Source organism: Rhinolophus sinicus, chromosome 18 (genome assembly GCF_057876585.1).
Source record: "Rhinolophus sinicus isolate RSI-liver-muscle chromosome 18, RSI-T2T, whole genome shotgun sequence".
NCBI classification, from domain to species: Eukaryota; Metazoa; Chordata; class Mammalia; order Chiroptera; family Rhinolophidae; genus Rhinolophus; species Rhinolophus sinicus.
Genome location: NC_142518.1, coordinates 108,049,812 through 108,066,818, shown reverse-complemented (window position 1 = coordinate 108,066,818; position 17,007 = coordinate 108,049,812). Strand labels below are relative to the sequence as shown.

At 55.4% G+C, this 17,007-nt stretch overlaps 2 protein-coding genes and 1 non-coding gene across 4 annotated transcripts in view; 1 reads left to right on the top strand and 2 right to left on the bottom strand.

Moving 5' to 3' along the window:
• The window catches only part of LOC109459202 (uncharacterized), a 224,685-nt gene extending 220,778 nt beyond the window's left edge, over nucleotides 1–3,907 (bottom strand). The window contains exons 1-5 of the transcript XR_016019901.1: nucleotides 3,384–3,907; nucleotides 2,473–2,577; nucleotides 1,604–1,662; nucleotides 479–615; nucleotides 113–194 (exon numbers count right to left, since the gene is read on the bottom strand). This is a non-coding gene — a transcript (uncharacterized LOC109459202). The remainder of the gene's footprint in view (nucleotides 1–112; nucleotides 195–478; nucleotides 616–1,603; nucleotides 1,663–2,472; nucleotides 2,578–3,383) is intronic.
• An 18-nt stretch (nucleotides 3,908–3,925) lies between these two features.
• Nucleotides 3,926–9,268, top strand: EOLA2 (endothelium and lymphocyte associated ASCH domain 2). 2 transcript variants are annotated; one of them, XM_074324235.2, is made up of 4 exons: nucleotides 3,926–4,123; nucleotides 4,868–4,920; nucleotides 7,333–7,615; nucleotides 8,388–9,268. In XM_074324235.2, the coding sequence occupies exons 3-4, from the start codon at nucleotides 7,363–7,365 to the stop codon at nucleotides 8,609–8,611; spliced, it is 477 nt and encodes a 158-aa protein (XP_074180336.1). In that variant the 5' UTR covers nucleotides 3,926–4,123; nucleotides 4,868–4,920; nucleotides 7,333–7,362; the 3' UTR covers nucleotides 8,612–9,268. The 2 variants fall into 2 exon arrangements, with proteins under 2 accessions (XP_074180336.1, XP_074180337.1); XM_074324236.2 differs by lacking the exon at nucleotides 4,868–4,920.
• Nucleotides 9,269–11,924: 2,656 nt separating this feature from the next.
• Nucleotides 11,925–13,261, bottom strand: LOC141569728 (melanoma-associated antigen 10-like). Its single transcript, XM_074324085.2, has one exon. It carries the CDS (start codon nucleotides 13,259–13,261, stop codon nucleotides 12,278–12,280), a length of 984 nt encoding a protein of 327 aa, XP_074180186.2. The 3' UTR covers nucleotides 11,925–12,277.
• Between the last annotated feature and the right edge of the window lie 3,746 nt (nucleotides 13,262–17,007).

Here is a 17,007-nt window from a genome sequence, read left to right as displayed (position 1 = left end):
ATGGGCAGAGTGCTGGATGCCAGGGCACCTCCTCCTCAGGCACTGCTCATACCAGGTGGCAGCCAGCCTCCAGAGGGAGGGGCAGTGGGACAGTCCCTGTGGGGTCACTTACAGTTTGGAGGCTCTAGGCGAATACTGAATCCAAAGCAGGCCTGCAAGGAAGAAACCAGCCTCCGAGGCGCAGGAGGAGGAATCTGAAACACAAACCACCAGGATAGGATTAGCACCCAGACTTCACAGAGAACCCCACAACTCCGCATAAAAGAAGCCAGGCAGCTCAGTAGGAGGATGGGCCAAACGCAGTTATCACAGGAGGAAACTGGACCTACCAAGAAGGAGAGAAAGGAAACCAGGAATTTGGGTCAAGCAGGTCCCAGCGCTGGTGGTGCTACAAAACCCGTGGCAGGAGCAAATGGCAACCCGCTCAGGGCCTCAGAGGGAAAGAAGCACACAGGGTGGGGAGGAGAGGGACAGCGACCTGCAACGGCAGGTGTTCGGATGGCACTTGGGTACAGTGTATTCTGCCAGTTGCTTCAGGGGGACAACAAAGGGAGGCCGACTCCCAACAGGTGCCCGGGGCTCAGAAGAGGAGGCGACGTCCATGGGCACAGTCCCCTAAAAGAACAAGGGCAGAAATGGCAAGGACATCCTAAACAGAGGATGGGCTGTATTGTGGGGAACAGCTTGAGTAGGACCGTCTCTCCTGTCCCAGAGGCCGGGTGTCTGGTAATAGTGTGGGGGGGGGGCAGCACACCAGGCACAGTGGCTCGAGGAAACAGAAGGAACCCCAAGAAGACCCCGATGTCTACTGACAGCTGTTGAGGCTCCAGGACGCCCGAGGAAGGCCAAGCAGTGGAAGGTGTGAGTGGGCAGGGTCCCGGAGACGAGGGTTGACCTGCCTGGGGAGATGACCAGAGGGGGAGGGAATGAAGGCCTGTCCCTGCCAGGACTGTGCCTGAGAGGGAATGGGAAGCAACTGGTGAAGAGAATGTCACCTGGAGGTCACAAATCAGATCATCTTAGGGTTTGGCACCAACGTCTTATTTGTACTAAAAATCAAGACCGAGTAGCCACTTGGTCCCTTTGACAGGGGCAGCCCAATACCATGCCACCCCGCCGGCAACATGGCCAGGCCACTTCCTGGGAACCCCCACCCAGAAGGGAACTGGCCTTGCAGCCACTTCCCTTGGACTTTCCCCTCATCACACCACACTCCCCACCTTTACTGTTCCGCTGCCCGAGGCAGATTGTCACCTGGTTCTCTGCATACACAAGAGTGAAAAAACGGAGTCCTTCTGTAATGCCAGCACCGCTGCCCCACGCTAGCAGCCATGGAGTGGATGCCGCTAGCTCACCGGACACTTCTATTTCTTCAGTCCACAGGATTCGGGAGGAACACCAATAGCCCACCATTCAGGGGACCCTCCCACGTGACTTGAAACCCCTAGGAGGCAGTTCTGGGGTGTTCGACAGCAGCTGGTAACCATTCTTGGGGCGAGGATTGAGGACGGGAGGCCGGCAGGGATGGAGCTGGACCTCGTGGTCACTAAGGCCCCCGCAGTCCTGAGGCCCAAAGCCCATGAAGGAACACTCTGCCCCTCACCTCATCGCCAGCATTTCTGTTGCCTCGAGCTTCTGCAAGGAGAGAGTAGGTGCAGCTCACTGGAAGAGAAAGAAGTCCTGCTGATTCCACATTTACTAAGCAACTGCTGTGTCTCAGATGCCTGGCTTACAGAAACCAGTAAGACACAGGCCTTGCCTTCCAGGAACTCAGAGCCCCGAGGGGCCCAGAGTCTCTCAGCAGCGAGTAGTTACAACCCTGAGAGATAAGCAAGCGTCCAATGAAGGAAGGTGGGTGAGAAGGTACACGGTGCTACCAGAGCTGGGAGACCAGAGTGCCGGATGCTTGGGGGTGGGGAAGAGAAGAGATTGTTCAAGCTGTGCCTGGAAAGAGGACAAGAGTTTGCCAGAGCAGGAGGCAGCATTCCAGGCCTGAGCAACCACAGGAGCCAAAGGGAATGTGCTGGTAGCACACGTGTGTGTGCCTGGGGTGCAGGGAGTCTGCAGCACAGTGACCCAGAGTGGTGGGCGACAAGGGAGAGCGGGGGACACTGGAAGGAGCATCCCAAGGTCCCCAGGTGTTTGGGCTTAAACAGGAGAGGATGCGGTGGGGTTTCCAGTCCAGGCTTGACGAGGCACGTGTGCAGTTCAATGTCATGTGGAGGACCCTCTGGAGGAGGAAAGACAGGGGCGTCCTGGCCAGTGCGGAATCTCGGGTAATACCACTGGCCCCCCAGACCATGAGGCCTGAACTCAGGGAGTAGCAGCAGGGACAGGAAGAGGAGCATTTATGGTGACCGGGCATTTCAGAGCCAGGGACACAGGGCTTGGTCATCAAGTGAAAGCGAGGAAGGTGAGGGCAAGGGGACACGAGGAGCAAAGTGTGCAGGCACTGAGAGGGTTGAGCCCTACCTGAGAGGTAGAAGAGAGGAAACAGCTCTGACAGGGAAGCTGGCTTTGTTTGGGACCTGTCAGCTCTGAGGGGCAGCAGGAAACAGCGGGGATTTTCCTCCTGGCCTGCAAAAAAAAAAGGCAATCTGCTGGCAGTCCTGGGGGTGGTGGGGAGCTGGCAGGAAGGACAACTGGTCTGGGCATCCTGTCCTGAGGTGCAGGACTCAGCCTAGAGGTCCTGCCCTCTCTCCACATCCGTGTCCCCGGGGTCCATGCTGAGGGTCGGCTTAGATCACTGAGGACACTGGGCCGCCACTTTGAGTCATGCTTATGGTGCAGTGCGGACTGGGCACCACATGTCACCGCAGTCTAAAGGGCACCGCCTGGCCTTGGCACTGCTCAGCCCTGGCCCACCTGCCATGGAGTTCCCAGGGCCCAAAGCTACCTGGAGGCTCCACCCCCGCTCAGCTCCTCCTCCTCAGCTTCCCCCCAGCTCCACCGTGTCCCCCCGCCCCCCGCAGCTAAACCCAGCTGCATCCTCCTCCTCCCCAACTATCGCCCGGCTCTGCACTGCTCCTACCTAGCTCTGCCTCTGCAGCTCTTGCCTAGCTTCGCCTCCTCTTCCCGTAGCTCCCACTCGCCAGCTCTCCTACCCCACCTTTCTCACAGCCCCGCCCACAGCTCCTCCCAATCCCTCTCACAGCCCCGCCCACAGCTCCTCCCAATCCCTCACAGCCCCGCCTCCTCCTCCCGCGGCTCCTCCTCCCCCAGCTTTCGCACAGATCATTCCCCAGCTACTCGCCGAGCGCTTTCCCAACAGATCAGCCCCCAGATATTCTCCGCGAGCTCTGCCTCCTTCCTGCATGTCTATGCCCAGGCTCACCCCCCCCCCCGCCCCGCACCTTCCTCTCGCCACCCCGCCCCGCAGTTACTTTTCCTCCGTCCTGTGACTGTCACAGCCGCCAGTCTGGAGCCCTGGACCCAGCCGGGTCGTCCCGCGCGCCTCAGCGTCTGGCGAGTCCAAGAGCGTCTCCTAGCAACCGTGGCCAGCGTGCATATTAGCCTGTGTACGTCTGCGCGTGTGCTCGTCACTGCCTGGCTGCTTGCCGGCTATGGGCGTGTCTGCTGTGTGCGTGTCTGCGAAGGGCGTGCCTGCTGGGGGAGTGCTCAGTACCCGCGTATGCGCTGCACGCCGGCGGGTTGCGTTGCGTATTAGCGTGCTGCGTTACGTAACGGTGGGTGTGCTGCGTTGCGTACCGCCGTGCTGCTTCGCTTACCGGCCGTTGCATTGCGGTGCGTACCAGCATGCTTAATTGCGTACCGCTGGGGGAGAGCGTGCGTGCCGGCGTGCTGCCTTGCGTAACGGCAAGCTGCGTTGCGTCAGGGCGGGCTGCGTTGCGTACAGGCGTGCTGCGTGTTTATATACACGTTTACGTGCTATTATAAGCCACGCCCAAAAGGGTCTTTTTTAACCACAGCGGGCGCGTGTCACGTGTCAGAGTTCTTGAGTCATTGGGTGATGGAAGCGCTGGCGAGAAGCAGGCTGCATGCTGTGGAATCTCTCCGCGCCCCGGGTTGTCACCTCACCTGAGCTTAGGAGGCAGTATTCCCGGCGCCCGTGACCCAGGACTCTCCAGACTGGTGGCCACAGCCGGATTGGCCTAGCGTGCAGGTGATTTGCATGGCGGGTGGGGTCGGGAGACTAGCCTCACCAGAAGGGAAGCAGGATGTGCGGTGCCGCTGCCGGCCTGCTAGGCCCTTCCGGCGGACAGTGATTGTGACCTGGGGTTTCCCAGACTGTGGGGCTGGGGTCGCTCTCAGGACGCCCCAGGACGCACTTTCTTGTCCCTTCGTCCCTTCCCTTGCCGCCATCCTTGTGTGTGTGCCTGTGACCTGCCACTGCCCATGCAAACGCGAGTGTGCTGCTCCGCATGCACAGGTCCGCCCTCTCTCCTGCCCTCCCCACGGGACCCTTACGCTGCCCTGTGCTGGGCTCAGCTGGTTGCCCATGGCACACCTCCCAGTGAGACCTACTCAGGATCACATTGAGAGGAACTGAATTGTAGGGTCCCCCGATCCATCCCATGTGACGATGTGAGGGGAGGTGACGTTTATCTCCTCTTGGACACGGGGTCTACTGGGCTAGAAGAACACGACCCACTTAAGGGAAATGATTTTCTGGGCTTGGGGCGGGACAATCACGTGGTCCCTAAGCAGGCAGGGGACCAGAGAGCCACTGGCGTGATTAGTGGAACCAAACCATGAGTGAGATGCCACACGTGTTTCCCATCAGTGGGAAGGTCCTGGGTCCTGGTGTTCTTCAGTCCCTGCTGAGTAGAGGACTGACTGGTATGTTAGGCGACGTTGCTGTCTTGTCCCTAATGACCTGTCATCATTGTTCCTCTTGTCTGTGCAGGTGAAGAAGCTGACCCAAGTGGAAGAGCAGTTGTTCCTCAGGCCGCATAGCAGGTACTCCGTGTGGTGAGGCAGGAGGGCACTTCCTGGTTTTACATACAGTGCCCTCAGTTCTCTCAGGGAATTCCATCCACACACTTCAGGTCTCCTTGTTGTGGTCGTGTGGCGCTGATGACAAAAGGGCCAAGAACCTGGATGGTGGGAACCAGGCAAAGCTGCAGTGCAGTCATATACCCCAGTGGAAGAAATAGAAATAGCCAGGCTACAGGGGGCCGTCCAGCCCCCCTCATAAAGAATCCAAACCCCAAAACGAGGGTGACCCTTTGCTCCCCCATCAGGTGGGCGAAGGTTAAGCTCAGTGATGCTGCTCAGGGCTGCCAAGCATGTGAGGAAATGCACCGTTGCCCGTGGTTGGTGAAGCAGACGTGGGTGAGCCCCAGTGGCAGGGAGTTTGCTGACATGTATCAGCGTCGCAGGTGTGCGTGCATGTGACCCAGGCCTCCTTCTAACATATCTTCAGTCAGCGAGTGTTAGCGGTAATGTCCTTTATAGTGGCAGAGGTGCAAAGCAGTCCGTGACCCTTCATCCGCAGGGGAAGTCAGAACATTAGGGGACAACTAGCAATGGGATACCATACGGTCAGCAAAAACTAGGATAGATGAAGATGGACAGACATGAAGGCAGGTCCTGGATGTGCTGTTAATGGCGAAACCGTTCTGCAGCCTGTGGAGATACGTGGGAAAGAGCTTACACCTCTGTAGTCGTTTGCTGAGCTGCTCATATCAAAGTGACACAGCCCTGGTGGCTGAAACAATAAACAGGTGTTGTCTCAGAGTTACGGAGGTTGGAAGTCCAAGATTGAGGTATTGGCAGAGGTTGTGTCTTCTGAGGGCTGAGAGAGAATCTGTTCCATCCCTATCCCCAAGCTTCTGGTGGTTTGCTGCCAAGTTTTGGCATCCCTTGGCTTGTAGATCTCAGCCTTCATCTTCACATGGTGTTCTCCTCCATGCATGTCTCTCTAGGTTCCCCTTTATATTAGGACAGCAGTCATAGGACGAGCGTCCACCCCAATGAGCTCACTGTAGCTTGATGACCTATGGAAAGACCTTTTCATTAGGATAAGGTCACGGGAGCAATGTCCTTGAGAGAGCAAGAGGGGTGGGGCCCAGAGCACAGGGGAGGGCGGCTCAGCCTGAGAAAGGGAAGGAAGGTGGAGGAGCTGGGCGCAGGGATGGGCAGGACGGTGGGTTGGGAAGGGAGTGAACAGCAGACTACGTTCATCTTCTCAGGCCTTGTCTTCGTGAGTGGGTGGGTTTCCATAAACACGAGGACATAGCTGAGGTGAGATTTACATCCTTGAAGATGGGAGGATGGAAACGAACCAGAGTGGGAGGACTCATGGCTGGAGTACAGAGTCCACGCCCCATGATGGTGACAATGACGTGATGGGTAGCCACCAGTTGTGACTGTCCTGTTAGGGGCCAGGTACTCACAGCCACGTGAACTCTGAGGCTCTGCCAGCTGCTGTGACAGGATTGATATTCGGCCCCGGGGCCCTGCTCTTCCCACTTCACAGCTCTGTCCTCCAGCAAGGAGGAGGGCCTCCCAAGTACAAGGAGAGAAGGCAAGGATGGGGTGATGCAGTCAGGGCCCCTATGGTCATGGGCCATCACTTCATCCCTCGGTGCTGCCTTCTCAGGTGAAGAGTGGGGTGACAGTGGAGCTGTCCCTATGCAGTTATTTCATGATGGAATTCTCGCATCTCTGGATCATGCCCATCCCAGGCTCTAGCATGGAGGCAGTGCATACGTACCAGTGCCAGTTGTCCTGCTCCCCTTATTCGTTTCTCTGGGCTCGGGTCGGGGCTGGGGGTATCTGCTGAGAGTGGCCAGCAGTGGTATGGGACGGGGATGGAGGAGGGTGGCACCCGAAGGGGCTGGGAGGAAACAAGAAGTTAGATCCCAAGGGTTTGTGCTCAAGAGCCCTGGGGGAGGTACCAGGGAGCTCAGGGACCCACAGCGCCTTGAGGTGGCAGGGCCACGGAGCTGAGTGTTGGGGTGGTGGGGGAGGGAGAAGAAGCAAAGCCCAGGATGGTCCCTGTCTGTGCTGGGAGGGGCTAGAACCTGCCCACTGGGTATGAAGCCAAGGGGCCCTCCCTCCCTGCGTCCCTCCTCTGTGCTCCACCTGGGCTCAGTGACCTCCTTTGCAGACTGAGCACACGCTGCGCTGGATGTCTTTCTCTAGCTGTCCCTACCCTCGTCCTTGAACTCCCCAAAGACTCCATCGGATGGATGAGGCATCCCAATGACCAGCCCCTTCCTTTGGGCCTGTCAGCCAACTACGTGGTGGTAGAAGAAGGAGCCAGCACCTCTGCCCCCCGCCATGCCAGTCCGTGGGGTTTCAGGGCCGTGAGCTCAGAAGGCGCGTGCGTGATGCTTATTGGCATTGGTGCTTCTGTTTCCGCAGGCCGCCTGAGCCCCGCGTGTCTCTGGGAAGATGAAGTTCTGCTGCCTCTCCTTCCGGCAGCCTTACGCAGGTTTTGTCTTAAATGGGGTCAAGACCTTGGAGACGCGTTGGCGTCCCCTGCTGAGGAGCCACCGGCACTGTACCCTAGCCATCCACATTGCACACAGGGACTGGGAAGACGCCTCCTGGAGGGAGCTGCTGCTGGAGAGGCTGGGCAGGACCCCCGCTCAGATCCAGGCCTTGCTTCAGGAAGGGGAGAAGTATGGCCGTGGAGTGATAGCCGGCAAGTGACGATGCCCTGAGCTGCTCAGACACCTGCAAGGGACCCCCAAGGCCTTGCTCAGGAGTTTGCGGCTTGTTTGCTTTTGAACCTTTTGGGGTTGGGCTGTGGTGTCTTTAAGCAGCACAACTTCAAAGGGGCAGCAAGCCGCCCTGGGCTGGGGGGTGGTGATCCGAGTTTCCCCGACTTCTGGTGAATCCCTTGTCCACTCGGCCTCAGTTCCCGTTGATGACCTGAGAGGCAGCGAGAGGTCCATGTCTGCATGTGTGTGCGTGTGTGTGTGTGTACGTGTGACAGACAAAGAGAGGCTGCACAGCACTCAACAGGGGGCCCGCTGGCCTCCAGACTCAGGCTGCCGGCCTGACCGCACTCGGCGGTCCCACTCCCACTGCCCACCGCATCCCACCCCTCACTAGTTGAGGTCCCACATCAGCTCCTGTCACCTGATGGCCTGTGGGCTCCGCGCAGCAGCCGAGGCCCTTCTCACCTGTACCTGTGGCCGTCCGCAGTCTGGCCGGGACCTGCCCAGGACTAGGTGGGGTTGTTGAGGACAAGGCCCTCTTCTCTTCACTGCTCTGCCTCAGCCTCACCCAGAATTCCCGGAAGAGAGTTTGGCACGTTGGAAGTGCTCAGAGGGCCCCAGTTCACTCCATGTCCATTGGGTGATACCACCTTAGTCTCTCGAGGTTGTCACTTTGAATAACCGTGTTCTCTCACAGGTGTGCCTTAGTTTACAGAAGGAAACACACCTGTATGCTTCTGTCTTGCTGCACAGGGCTCGTTGACGTTGGGGAAACTTTGCAGTGCCCAGAAAACTTAGCTCCAGATGAGGTCGTGGAACTGGAAAATCAAGCTGTCCTGACCAACCTGAGGCAGAAGTACCTGACTGCACTTTCAAACCCCAGGTGGTTGCTGGAGCCAATACCGAGGAAAGGCGGAAAGGATATCTTCCAGGTAGACATCCCAGAGCACCTGATCCCCTTGGGGCAGGAGGCCTGACGGAGGCGGCTCTTCGGAGGACGGGGACTGAGGAACCAGCTGAATCATGACCATCAACTCACCATCGTGCCGCGGATGGACATACAGATCGGGTTCGATCTGAATTGGCCGCGCTACGTTGAGCACTGACCACCCCGTGCTGTTCGTTTAAACAGGTTTCTCCACTCAGATGCAGGGGACCTTCCTTTGGGGTGCCCTTCTGGGCTTGTTGACAGTGTCAAGGACTTTGAACTTGAGGAAACAGGGAAAGCTGCCAGTAAATGTCTTGGCGTTGCCATTCATTTTGGTCCTGCTGATTCCTGGGTTGTGCAAAGAAATATTTGTTAAGAGAACTGGTTAGTACTCGGGGCTCCCTTACACGTTTTCCCCTCTCTTGTTCTGGTCGTACTCCCAGGATGTTTCAACAGCATCTAGGGAGCGTTGTGGGAGGGCTGGGAGTGGGCGCTGAATGACTGCCAGAGGGTGACCAGCCAGGGGTGGCCCGTTCACCGTGAAAAGGCCATCAGACTTGGAGACGGAGCACCTGTCTGTCCCGGCAAGTGACTGTTGATCTGCGGTAAAAGTGTCCCTGTCTCATGAAGCCATGTGGCAGACAGGTCACACAGCTGCGTCATGACCAAAGAAAGGTTCTGAAATACAGCTCTGATGGAAAGGTGATGACCAGTGTTGTTTGTTTTGTGGACAATCTTTTATTTGTTTGGGGTCAATTCTGGGCAAAGTGATTGGTGGTTATTAGCTGTGGGGATGGTGGGCTCTCCCCCAAGGCGATGCTTGGAACCTCCCGTCTTCTGAGCCAGACTGTGGTGGTCGTACACCCCCTTGGCAGATGGGTTGGCCCTACTTTTAGGGGCCTCTCTGGAAGTCCCCTGGAACTTGGGCTAGAATCGCTCATAGGGGTCCCATGAGGAAAGACACTCCTTTTTCCAGATGCATGAATGACATAGGGGGTTCCCCCAAGGTCAGGAGCCAGGCTGTTCTGTGTCCTGAGCTGCAGGTGAGGCTCAGCAGACCAGGTGCCCCAGGGCTTGCCTAAGGGCATCCCAACCACCTCCTCAGCTGGGTTTGTGAAAATGCTGCTGCTTCAAAGGAAAGGACAATGGGGACCAAAGCCTGTGTTGGGCCAGGGTTTCTAGCCTCCTCGGTCACATCTGATGAGGTGTGTGTGGCATGGGAACAAAGAACAGACTCACAATTCTCATTGGATTGTTTATTTACTGACATGGAGTTTTGCTTTTCTTTATGAAAGCTGAAAATCATCCACGGTTACATAGTGGTGATTTGATCTGTCACCAGTGGCTTGTGAGCTTAGGGAATTGGACTGTCCTTGATATGCTCGCAGAGTGCACACTTGTAATCTGAGGCGCCCTCCTCCTCCTCGTCCTCCTCAGGGGCCTCCTGTGGGGCCTTGACTGAAAGGGCCGCCAGCAGGAAGGAATAACGGTGAGCGATGGGAGAGCAGGGGACTTGTGCAGGAAATAGGAGAGCTCTCTGTCGGGATGAGGGCAGCAGATTCTGTGCTGCCTTCAGAGGAGGCAGCAGTGAGGAGCAGGTCAGCAGGCCGGGTTCAGGAGGTGGACAGGAAGGCACACAGAGGAAGCCCAGGGGAAGGGTGCTGGCATGGGGGAAAGTGCTGGCACTGGGCAGAAATGCCGGCACCTGGCACAGTTAGCCCTCAACAAACCTCACACAATCCCCAACTTGTGTTTGATCCTCACTGTCACCTTCCTTCCTTAGGCCTGCTTATACTACCTGGGCCGCAGGGTTCTACTGTGTCGTCTGAGAGAAGTCATGCATAGTACTGAGGAAAGAAATGAACCATGAGGTAGAAAGTCAGCCACAGGCTGGCAGAACATAGACTCTAGATGAATTCAGGCCAGGGGTCCGTCTCCGTCCTGTCACTTACTAGTCACGTGACCTTGAGAAAATTACCAGGCTTGTGAGCGTCAGGTTCTTCATCTGTGAAGTAAGTGGGTCTGATGAGCCCTGTCCTGTAGGACTGCAGGAGAGTATGGAGTGTTTGTAAAGCGACTCGCACAGTGCCTGGTGTACATTGCAACTTTGGTGAGTGGCAGTGATGTCTAGTATTGTATTACCCCCAAGCCCTACTGCTCTCTCCTCTGGAAAATTTGGTTTTTGTTTGTTTCTTAGATCTCAGAGATTATGCAATGCTAATTTATACAGAATATTAAATTAGCCAAAAAGACTGCTTCACAAATAAAACTCAGGACAATTTCCCTCCTAGAGGACCTATTATTTAATTTGAGTGTAGGGGAGTCTTTCCCAGCAGGATACAACTCAAAGCTCCTAGAATTTGAGTCAAAGACCACCCTTTTCCCTCCCGCCCAGCTGCTCTTACCTCCAAAGCACCATTTTCATTCATGCACCCTCACCGACATCTAGCCCTTGCTTAGAGTTGTACAAATTACACACAAGATAATGTAATTAAAATAATCTCTTTGATGCGCTGTGGCTGGTGTTCCATGGCCGGGGAAAGAGTGTCAGTCTAGAGGCTTCTCGGCATCACTTCAAAGGGACATGACTGTATTTCCGCAGAAATCCGTGCAGATGATGGGTGTGAAACATCTAGTTTGCAACCTGTATTCACCTGCACTGGAACAAGCGTGTGGGACCCCTTCCCTATCTGCCCCGGTTGAGGATTGCTCTCTGGTTTATCCACTATCCCCCAAATAACTGCTATGTGCAGTTTTCCTTCCCAGGTTTTCCTCTCACGCCCAAGACACACCATCTGCCCACTCTGGCTGCTGCCACCACAAGTTTCATCACAATCGTCTCCCACACAGGGAATCAGTTCTTCAAAGCCCCAAACGGCCTGAGTGAAGGCCTTTTACACTTGCGTGCTGTCCCCTGGAGCCCCACCCCCTCTCCCCTTCTTTCACTTGTTCTCTGGGACTGAGGGGACCCCTCACCACCTTCCCCATAGGACTGGGGCTCCCACCCTATCATTCAAGGGTGGGTGTGTCCTGCTGATCCTAGTGTCCCCGCTACTAACACAGGGCCTTCCAGAGGACAGAGGCTCAGCGAACCTCAGGGGATAGAAATGAGCCAGTGAGCGGGGGTCGTCCTTACTCAGATGAATTGTCTCTAATTTTCGTGGATGTACCAAGCACATCAAGGTATAAATAGATAATTTATTTCACAGAATGACAGAGAAGAGGTAACAAGCAGAACTAACAGCGTTTTACTTTTATTTCTCTATTTCTTGACCCACCGACTGTACTGCTAAGGTCTTTCACATTTCCAAGGAAATCCTGCTCCAATGCCATGGGATCTAGTTCGGGATCACAAACTGGGATGGAAGGGGTGCCAGTTTGTGTTACACAACAGCACAACTCTTACTCTCAAACTGCTTAGTACAAATACATGTATGATCAAAATTATTCACAGACATAGATGTTGAAGCTTATTAAACCTTCTATTAAAAGGAACAACATTTGAGAAATCACTAAAGGAAAATAGATCAATTTCTAAATCATCACAGGAGCCCCAAAACGTTACATACATGTTCCCCAACTTGCCCTGGCGCTCACTACCTAGAACGCTGAGGGCTCTCTACTCAAACACAGAATGAAGACTGGACCTCACTTCGTGCCCAGCAGGAGAAGCTACTGGGCCTGGGCCTGAAATGTGCCTGGATGCACGTGTGGCTCAGGCCCTCTCTTCCTCGTCACTCTCACCCTCTTCAGACTGGAATGGGATGGGCCTGGTATCCATGCTACTGACCCTGAACAAAAACTGAAGGACTTTCAACTTAGTGGTTTCAGCGTGGGCCCTGGGACCCCACAGGAACTCGTAACGAGCAGGCTCAGTGTTGGCCACCTGCCGATACTCCACATACTGTTCCTGCACCCAAACCTTGGTGATGAGCTCCCTGGGCTCCCCATAGATGGAATGCTCCACCCCGTCATGCACCTCTATATCATTCAGCGCCTCCCACACTTTCTCCTCAGGGATGCTGTCGCCCTCCATGAGAATCACAAAGAGGAGCATGACCAGGAGGCCGTTCTTGGGCATGCGGCGCCCATCGAGCCCCATCCCATCATAGGTGAGGCCCAGCGAGTTGACCAGGACATAGGAGTGGTCGCTGGGGTCCACTTCCTTCACATCAATGCCAAAGACCCTCTGCAGGCACAGCGAAGCTTGGCGGAGGATCTCAGCGAAGTGGTCTTCGTGCTCTCTGATGACGCTGCTCAGCATTTCCACCTTTGTGGTCGGCTCCTCTGCACGGTACTTCTGGAGCAGGAACCGCACCAACTCGGACATCTTCAAGTGCACTGCCCGTTTGACAGAGGACTCGGCATCTTCCAGGTCCTCCGTGCTGCTTTGCTGCTCCTCATCTTGGCTGCTGGAGCCTGCTCCCTGGATTTCCCTCAATGGAGGGGCTCCCATGGCCTCGGGAGAGGAATAGGCGCCTGGTGGGCTCTGAGGAAGACTAGGAACCACAGCAGCAGCCACCTCCTCTGGACTGTCTGGGAACACAACAGAGGGGGAAGAAGATGAGGAGGACGCAACTGATAGGACATCGTCTTCCATAGCCCAGAACACCTCCGCCTCCAACAGGTTCTGGTACTGTCTTGGCTCCTGATGGCCTCCCCCCAGCTTGCGGAGCTCATTCATCTGACGGTGAGGCATGATGACTCCTGTCAGGAGGCAACAAGAGTGTGGGCGATGGGGACCCACACCTGGGGGGGAGGGAGTGTGAGCGGCCTCCGCTGAGAAACACTCTAGGCCGCTCTGACCAAGGCGACTTACAAGGGCTCCTCTTTAGGGGTGCTCTGAGGCCTCACAGGGGTCCCTCCTTTGGGGTGTCCTCTCCTCTAAGAAGCTGAAGGAGCAGGACAGATGGTACCTCAGGGTGCAGCTGGCACAGCCAGGGTTCTAGAGCTGACAGGATGGTGGGGTAAATTTAGGCGCTATGGGGTCACTTTTTCTGGGGTCAGGGAGCCACTGGGTAAATTCTCAGGGTGGACACCTCACCTTAGCTCCTAGCACTGCCTGGCCTTCCTCTGCTCTGTGACCGGAGGACACGGACCAATCTGGAAATGAGGGGCTCAGGCTAACAGAACGTCTAGGTATTTCCAGGGCTGACAGACAGAGCAGGCAGATTTCTGTGGGGTCCCCTCTTTGTTCTGGGGATTCGAGTAAGTTCACGCCTCCCAGAGGATCCTCACCTTGATTCTTGGCAGGATCTGGGACTCCTCCCACTGTAGACAAGATGTGGCCCCCGGGATGACCTGACGTCGTCCGTTCAGACCAAGGTCCTCACCTTCCAGAGACCTCAGAGCCAAAATGAGAAAGAGCCCCATAAGCAACCCCCCGGCCTGGGTTCCCCCAACAACTAACAGTGGGGCTTGGGCTCGTCCATTCTGGAGTACGGAGTGTCCATATTCTGTCCTCCAGATATGGGCCTTTATTCCTGGCTAGGCTAGGTCACCCTGCTGACCTGATTTCACCCTGAGTGACTGTCCTTAATGAGAACCCCTGATAACAAGTATGTGGGAGAAGGGAGAGCAGGTCATACCCCTGCCTGGGTCCCCGAGGATGAGAACGGGGCTCCCACATGCGGAGTGGCTTCTTTTCTCAGGGAAAATGAAGATGCAGTTCTCTCCAAGGGTTCAGATGCTTCCAACCATGGCAAAATCTCAATTCCTCTTTTCATGACCTGAACTCGTCCCTTTTGACCAAGGCCCTCACCTTCCTGAAGGCCCCGAGACAAAAGTGAGGGGATCCACCTATGTAAACCCATGTCAGGGGTCTCAAAGTACTGAAAGCAGCACACAGCGTGTTTCAGTGGGGTCCCCATTCTCTGGGGTGGTGGTACACTCGGTCCTTCCCAACTTCCATGTTACTCCCGGAGGGCCTGGGCCCTTTTCCTTCTGCTGCTGCCCTGAGAGGCATAGTGGAGACTAAGGCCACCATGTCGCTGAGAACCCCACACAGGGAGGAAGTGGGGGAGGAGTCCCCTCCCGACCTCCTGCCAGGCCTCCCCTGGATACCTGCAGGGGTTTCTGGTGTCTGTGGGGGGTGCCTTCCTGCCCAGGGTGGAACCCCCTCAGTCCTCCCTCAGGGTCCTCACCTTTAAGTCTGTAGGGCCTTGGACTCCTTTCCTCCCTCTGCTGAACGGAGCTGCACCCCTCAGACAAAGCCCTCATTTCTGTAAGCACTCCACTGTGGACGTTAGGACGCACTGCATCTTGCTCTCATGCCCCAGGAACCCAGCTGTGCCCACAGGCCATGAGCTAGCTGGTCCGTGTTGTTACCATGGTGGGAGGTGACCTCAGGCCTGCCTCAAGGCCACATTTCCATTACTGGCAAGGCCTGGGCCCTTCCACTTGTTGCCTGGCATCCGGCCCTGTCAGGTCAATGCCCTCAGGTTGCTGAGCCACCCCTCACGCAGAAGAGCAGAAACACCCCAAATCCACAGCCCTGCCGTGAGGCTTCCCTGTGTGGATGACAGGGGTGAGGCCTCTTCAATTTGTGCGAAGGGGCTCCCTTTCGGGTCCTCCCCTTGCCTCCTGGCAGAGCCTTGGGAGGGGGGGTCCGTTCCTCTGCCTGCCTAGAGCCTGACCGCTAAGCCCTCTGGTACCAGAGTCCTGCAGTCCTCCCTCAGTGTCCTTGCCTCGGATGCAGACGGACCGGGGATCCTCCCCTCTGCTGCCTGAGGCCTTGCTCCTTACACCAAAGCCCCAGAGTGTCTCAGACCCTGATGCAGAAATCGGGAAACGCCACGTGAGGAAATTACCCCCCACACATACCCGCTGTAAGGCCCACCAGAATCGCTTCTGTTATGGGGGCCAGGGTCACTCAGTCTCCCTTAGGGTGCTGCCCTTGACTCCTGGCAGGTCCTGGGCCCTCCCTCTGCCTGACTGAGGTTGATCCCCTCAGGCCTCATCCTTGACTCCTGAGTTGTCTGAGGTGCGGGAAGCTGGCGGGGGATGGTGGAAATACTCAACAACACAATCCAACCCTGGCGACTCTGAGTGCTGACAGCAGGGCAAACCTGGATTCTGTGGGGCCCCTCAGTCTCCCCTCAGGGTCATACTTTCAATCTCTGTTAGAAGGGACTAGAGTCTGTACCCTCAGACCAAGGCTGTGAGTCCCCGAGTTTCCTGAGGAGGTGGGGCTTGGGGGAGGGGTGCTCAGCCCCACAGCCCTACCCAGAGTCCACCAGAGCTAACAGTAGCGCCCTCAGATGGATTCCGCAAAGCCCTCTTTGCTGGAGTGCAGGGAAGCCTCAGTCCTCACAACCCTCGCAGAGAAAGCTGCAGTCCCAGGGTCGATGCTATAGGGGGCGCTGCAGCTTCCACGACCTTGGGGGAGGGTCAGAGAAGAAGCTTCTCTTCCCTGCCTGTCTCTTCCCCAGCCCAACTGAGAATTGGAGACAATGTGTTCTAAAGGTTTACTTTTCACTGAAGACACTGAGCAGCAGCAAGGATTTGGTGATGCCCTACAGCTTTGCAGTTCTCTATATTGGCCTTGTGGAGGGCCGTGGTTTTCACTTTTTCATCCTCATTCATTGTTAAGTAATACATTTTACACTTCTACCTAATCTGTGTGTCCATTTTATGGGTTTATATAAACATAACATAAACGTAGATTAGATCTACTTGCATACCCATATGCATACATACCATGTACAGAAACATATATATGCATGCGTGTTTATGTCATACATATTTATGTGTACAACACAATTTAGTTTATGGAAGACAACATAGCCTTACTATTCATAGCTTGGGGAAGATGAGGCTACCAGCACCCCAGACAATGGAGGTCCCGGTGAAAACCTCTTTATGCTGCTGTCAGCCCTTGGAAACCACCGACATGGGTCTCTGGAGGTGGGTTCCCCTCACTTTTGTCTCGGGGCTCTTAGGAAGTTGAGTGCCTTGCTCAAAAGGGATGAAATCAGGTCATGAAAAGAAGAACAAGGTTTTGCCGTGGTTGGACATTTCTGAACGCTTCCTTGGAGAAAGTTTTGTGTTCCCTGAGAAAAGAAGAAGCCACTCAGCATGTGGGAGCCCCATTCCTAGATGGGATCCTGTAACAATAATAGACTTTTGGGATTGATATGGGTTTGTTAGATGTGACAAATATATCATACAACATACGATGAAAATAATTGGGGTGGGGGCTGGGTATAGGGCCTATGGAAGGTTTCTGAGTTGTTCTTGCAAATTTTGTGCAAATCTAAAACTATCCTCAAATAACAAAGCTTATTTTTTTAAAGGCACTGAAAAGAGAAAGAGGGGAAAGCCCCAGATGGGGAGAAAATATTTTAAATCCCGTATTTGATGAAGGACTCATATCCCAAATGAATAAAGAACTTTTAGTATTAGAAAAACAAACGAGCCAATAAAAATATGTAACTACCAGAGGGT

Coding starts and splice junctions, on each gene's coding strand:
- EOLA2 (XM_074324236.2), top strand. CDS start 7,363: ATGAAGTTCTGCTGCCTCTCCTTCCGGCAGCCTTACGCAGGTTTTGTC. Junction 7,616..8,387: donor TGGCCGTGGAGTGATAGCCG/GCAAGTGACGAT, acceptor CTTGCTGCACAG/GGCTCGTTGACGTTGGGGAA.
- LOC141569728 (XM_074324085.2), bottom strand. CDS start 13,261: ATGCCTCACCGTCAGATGAATGAGCTCCGCAAGCTGGGGGGAGGCCAT.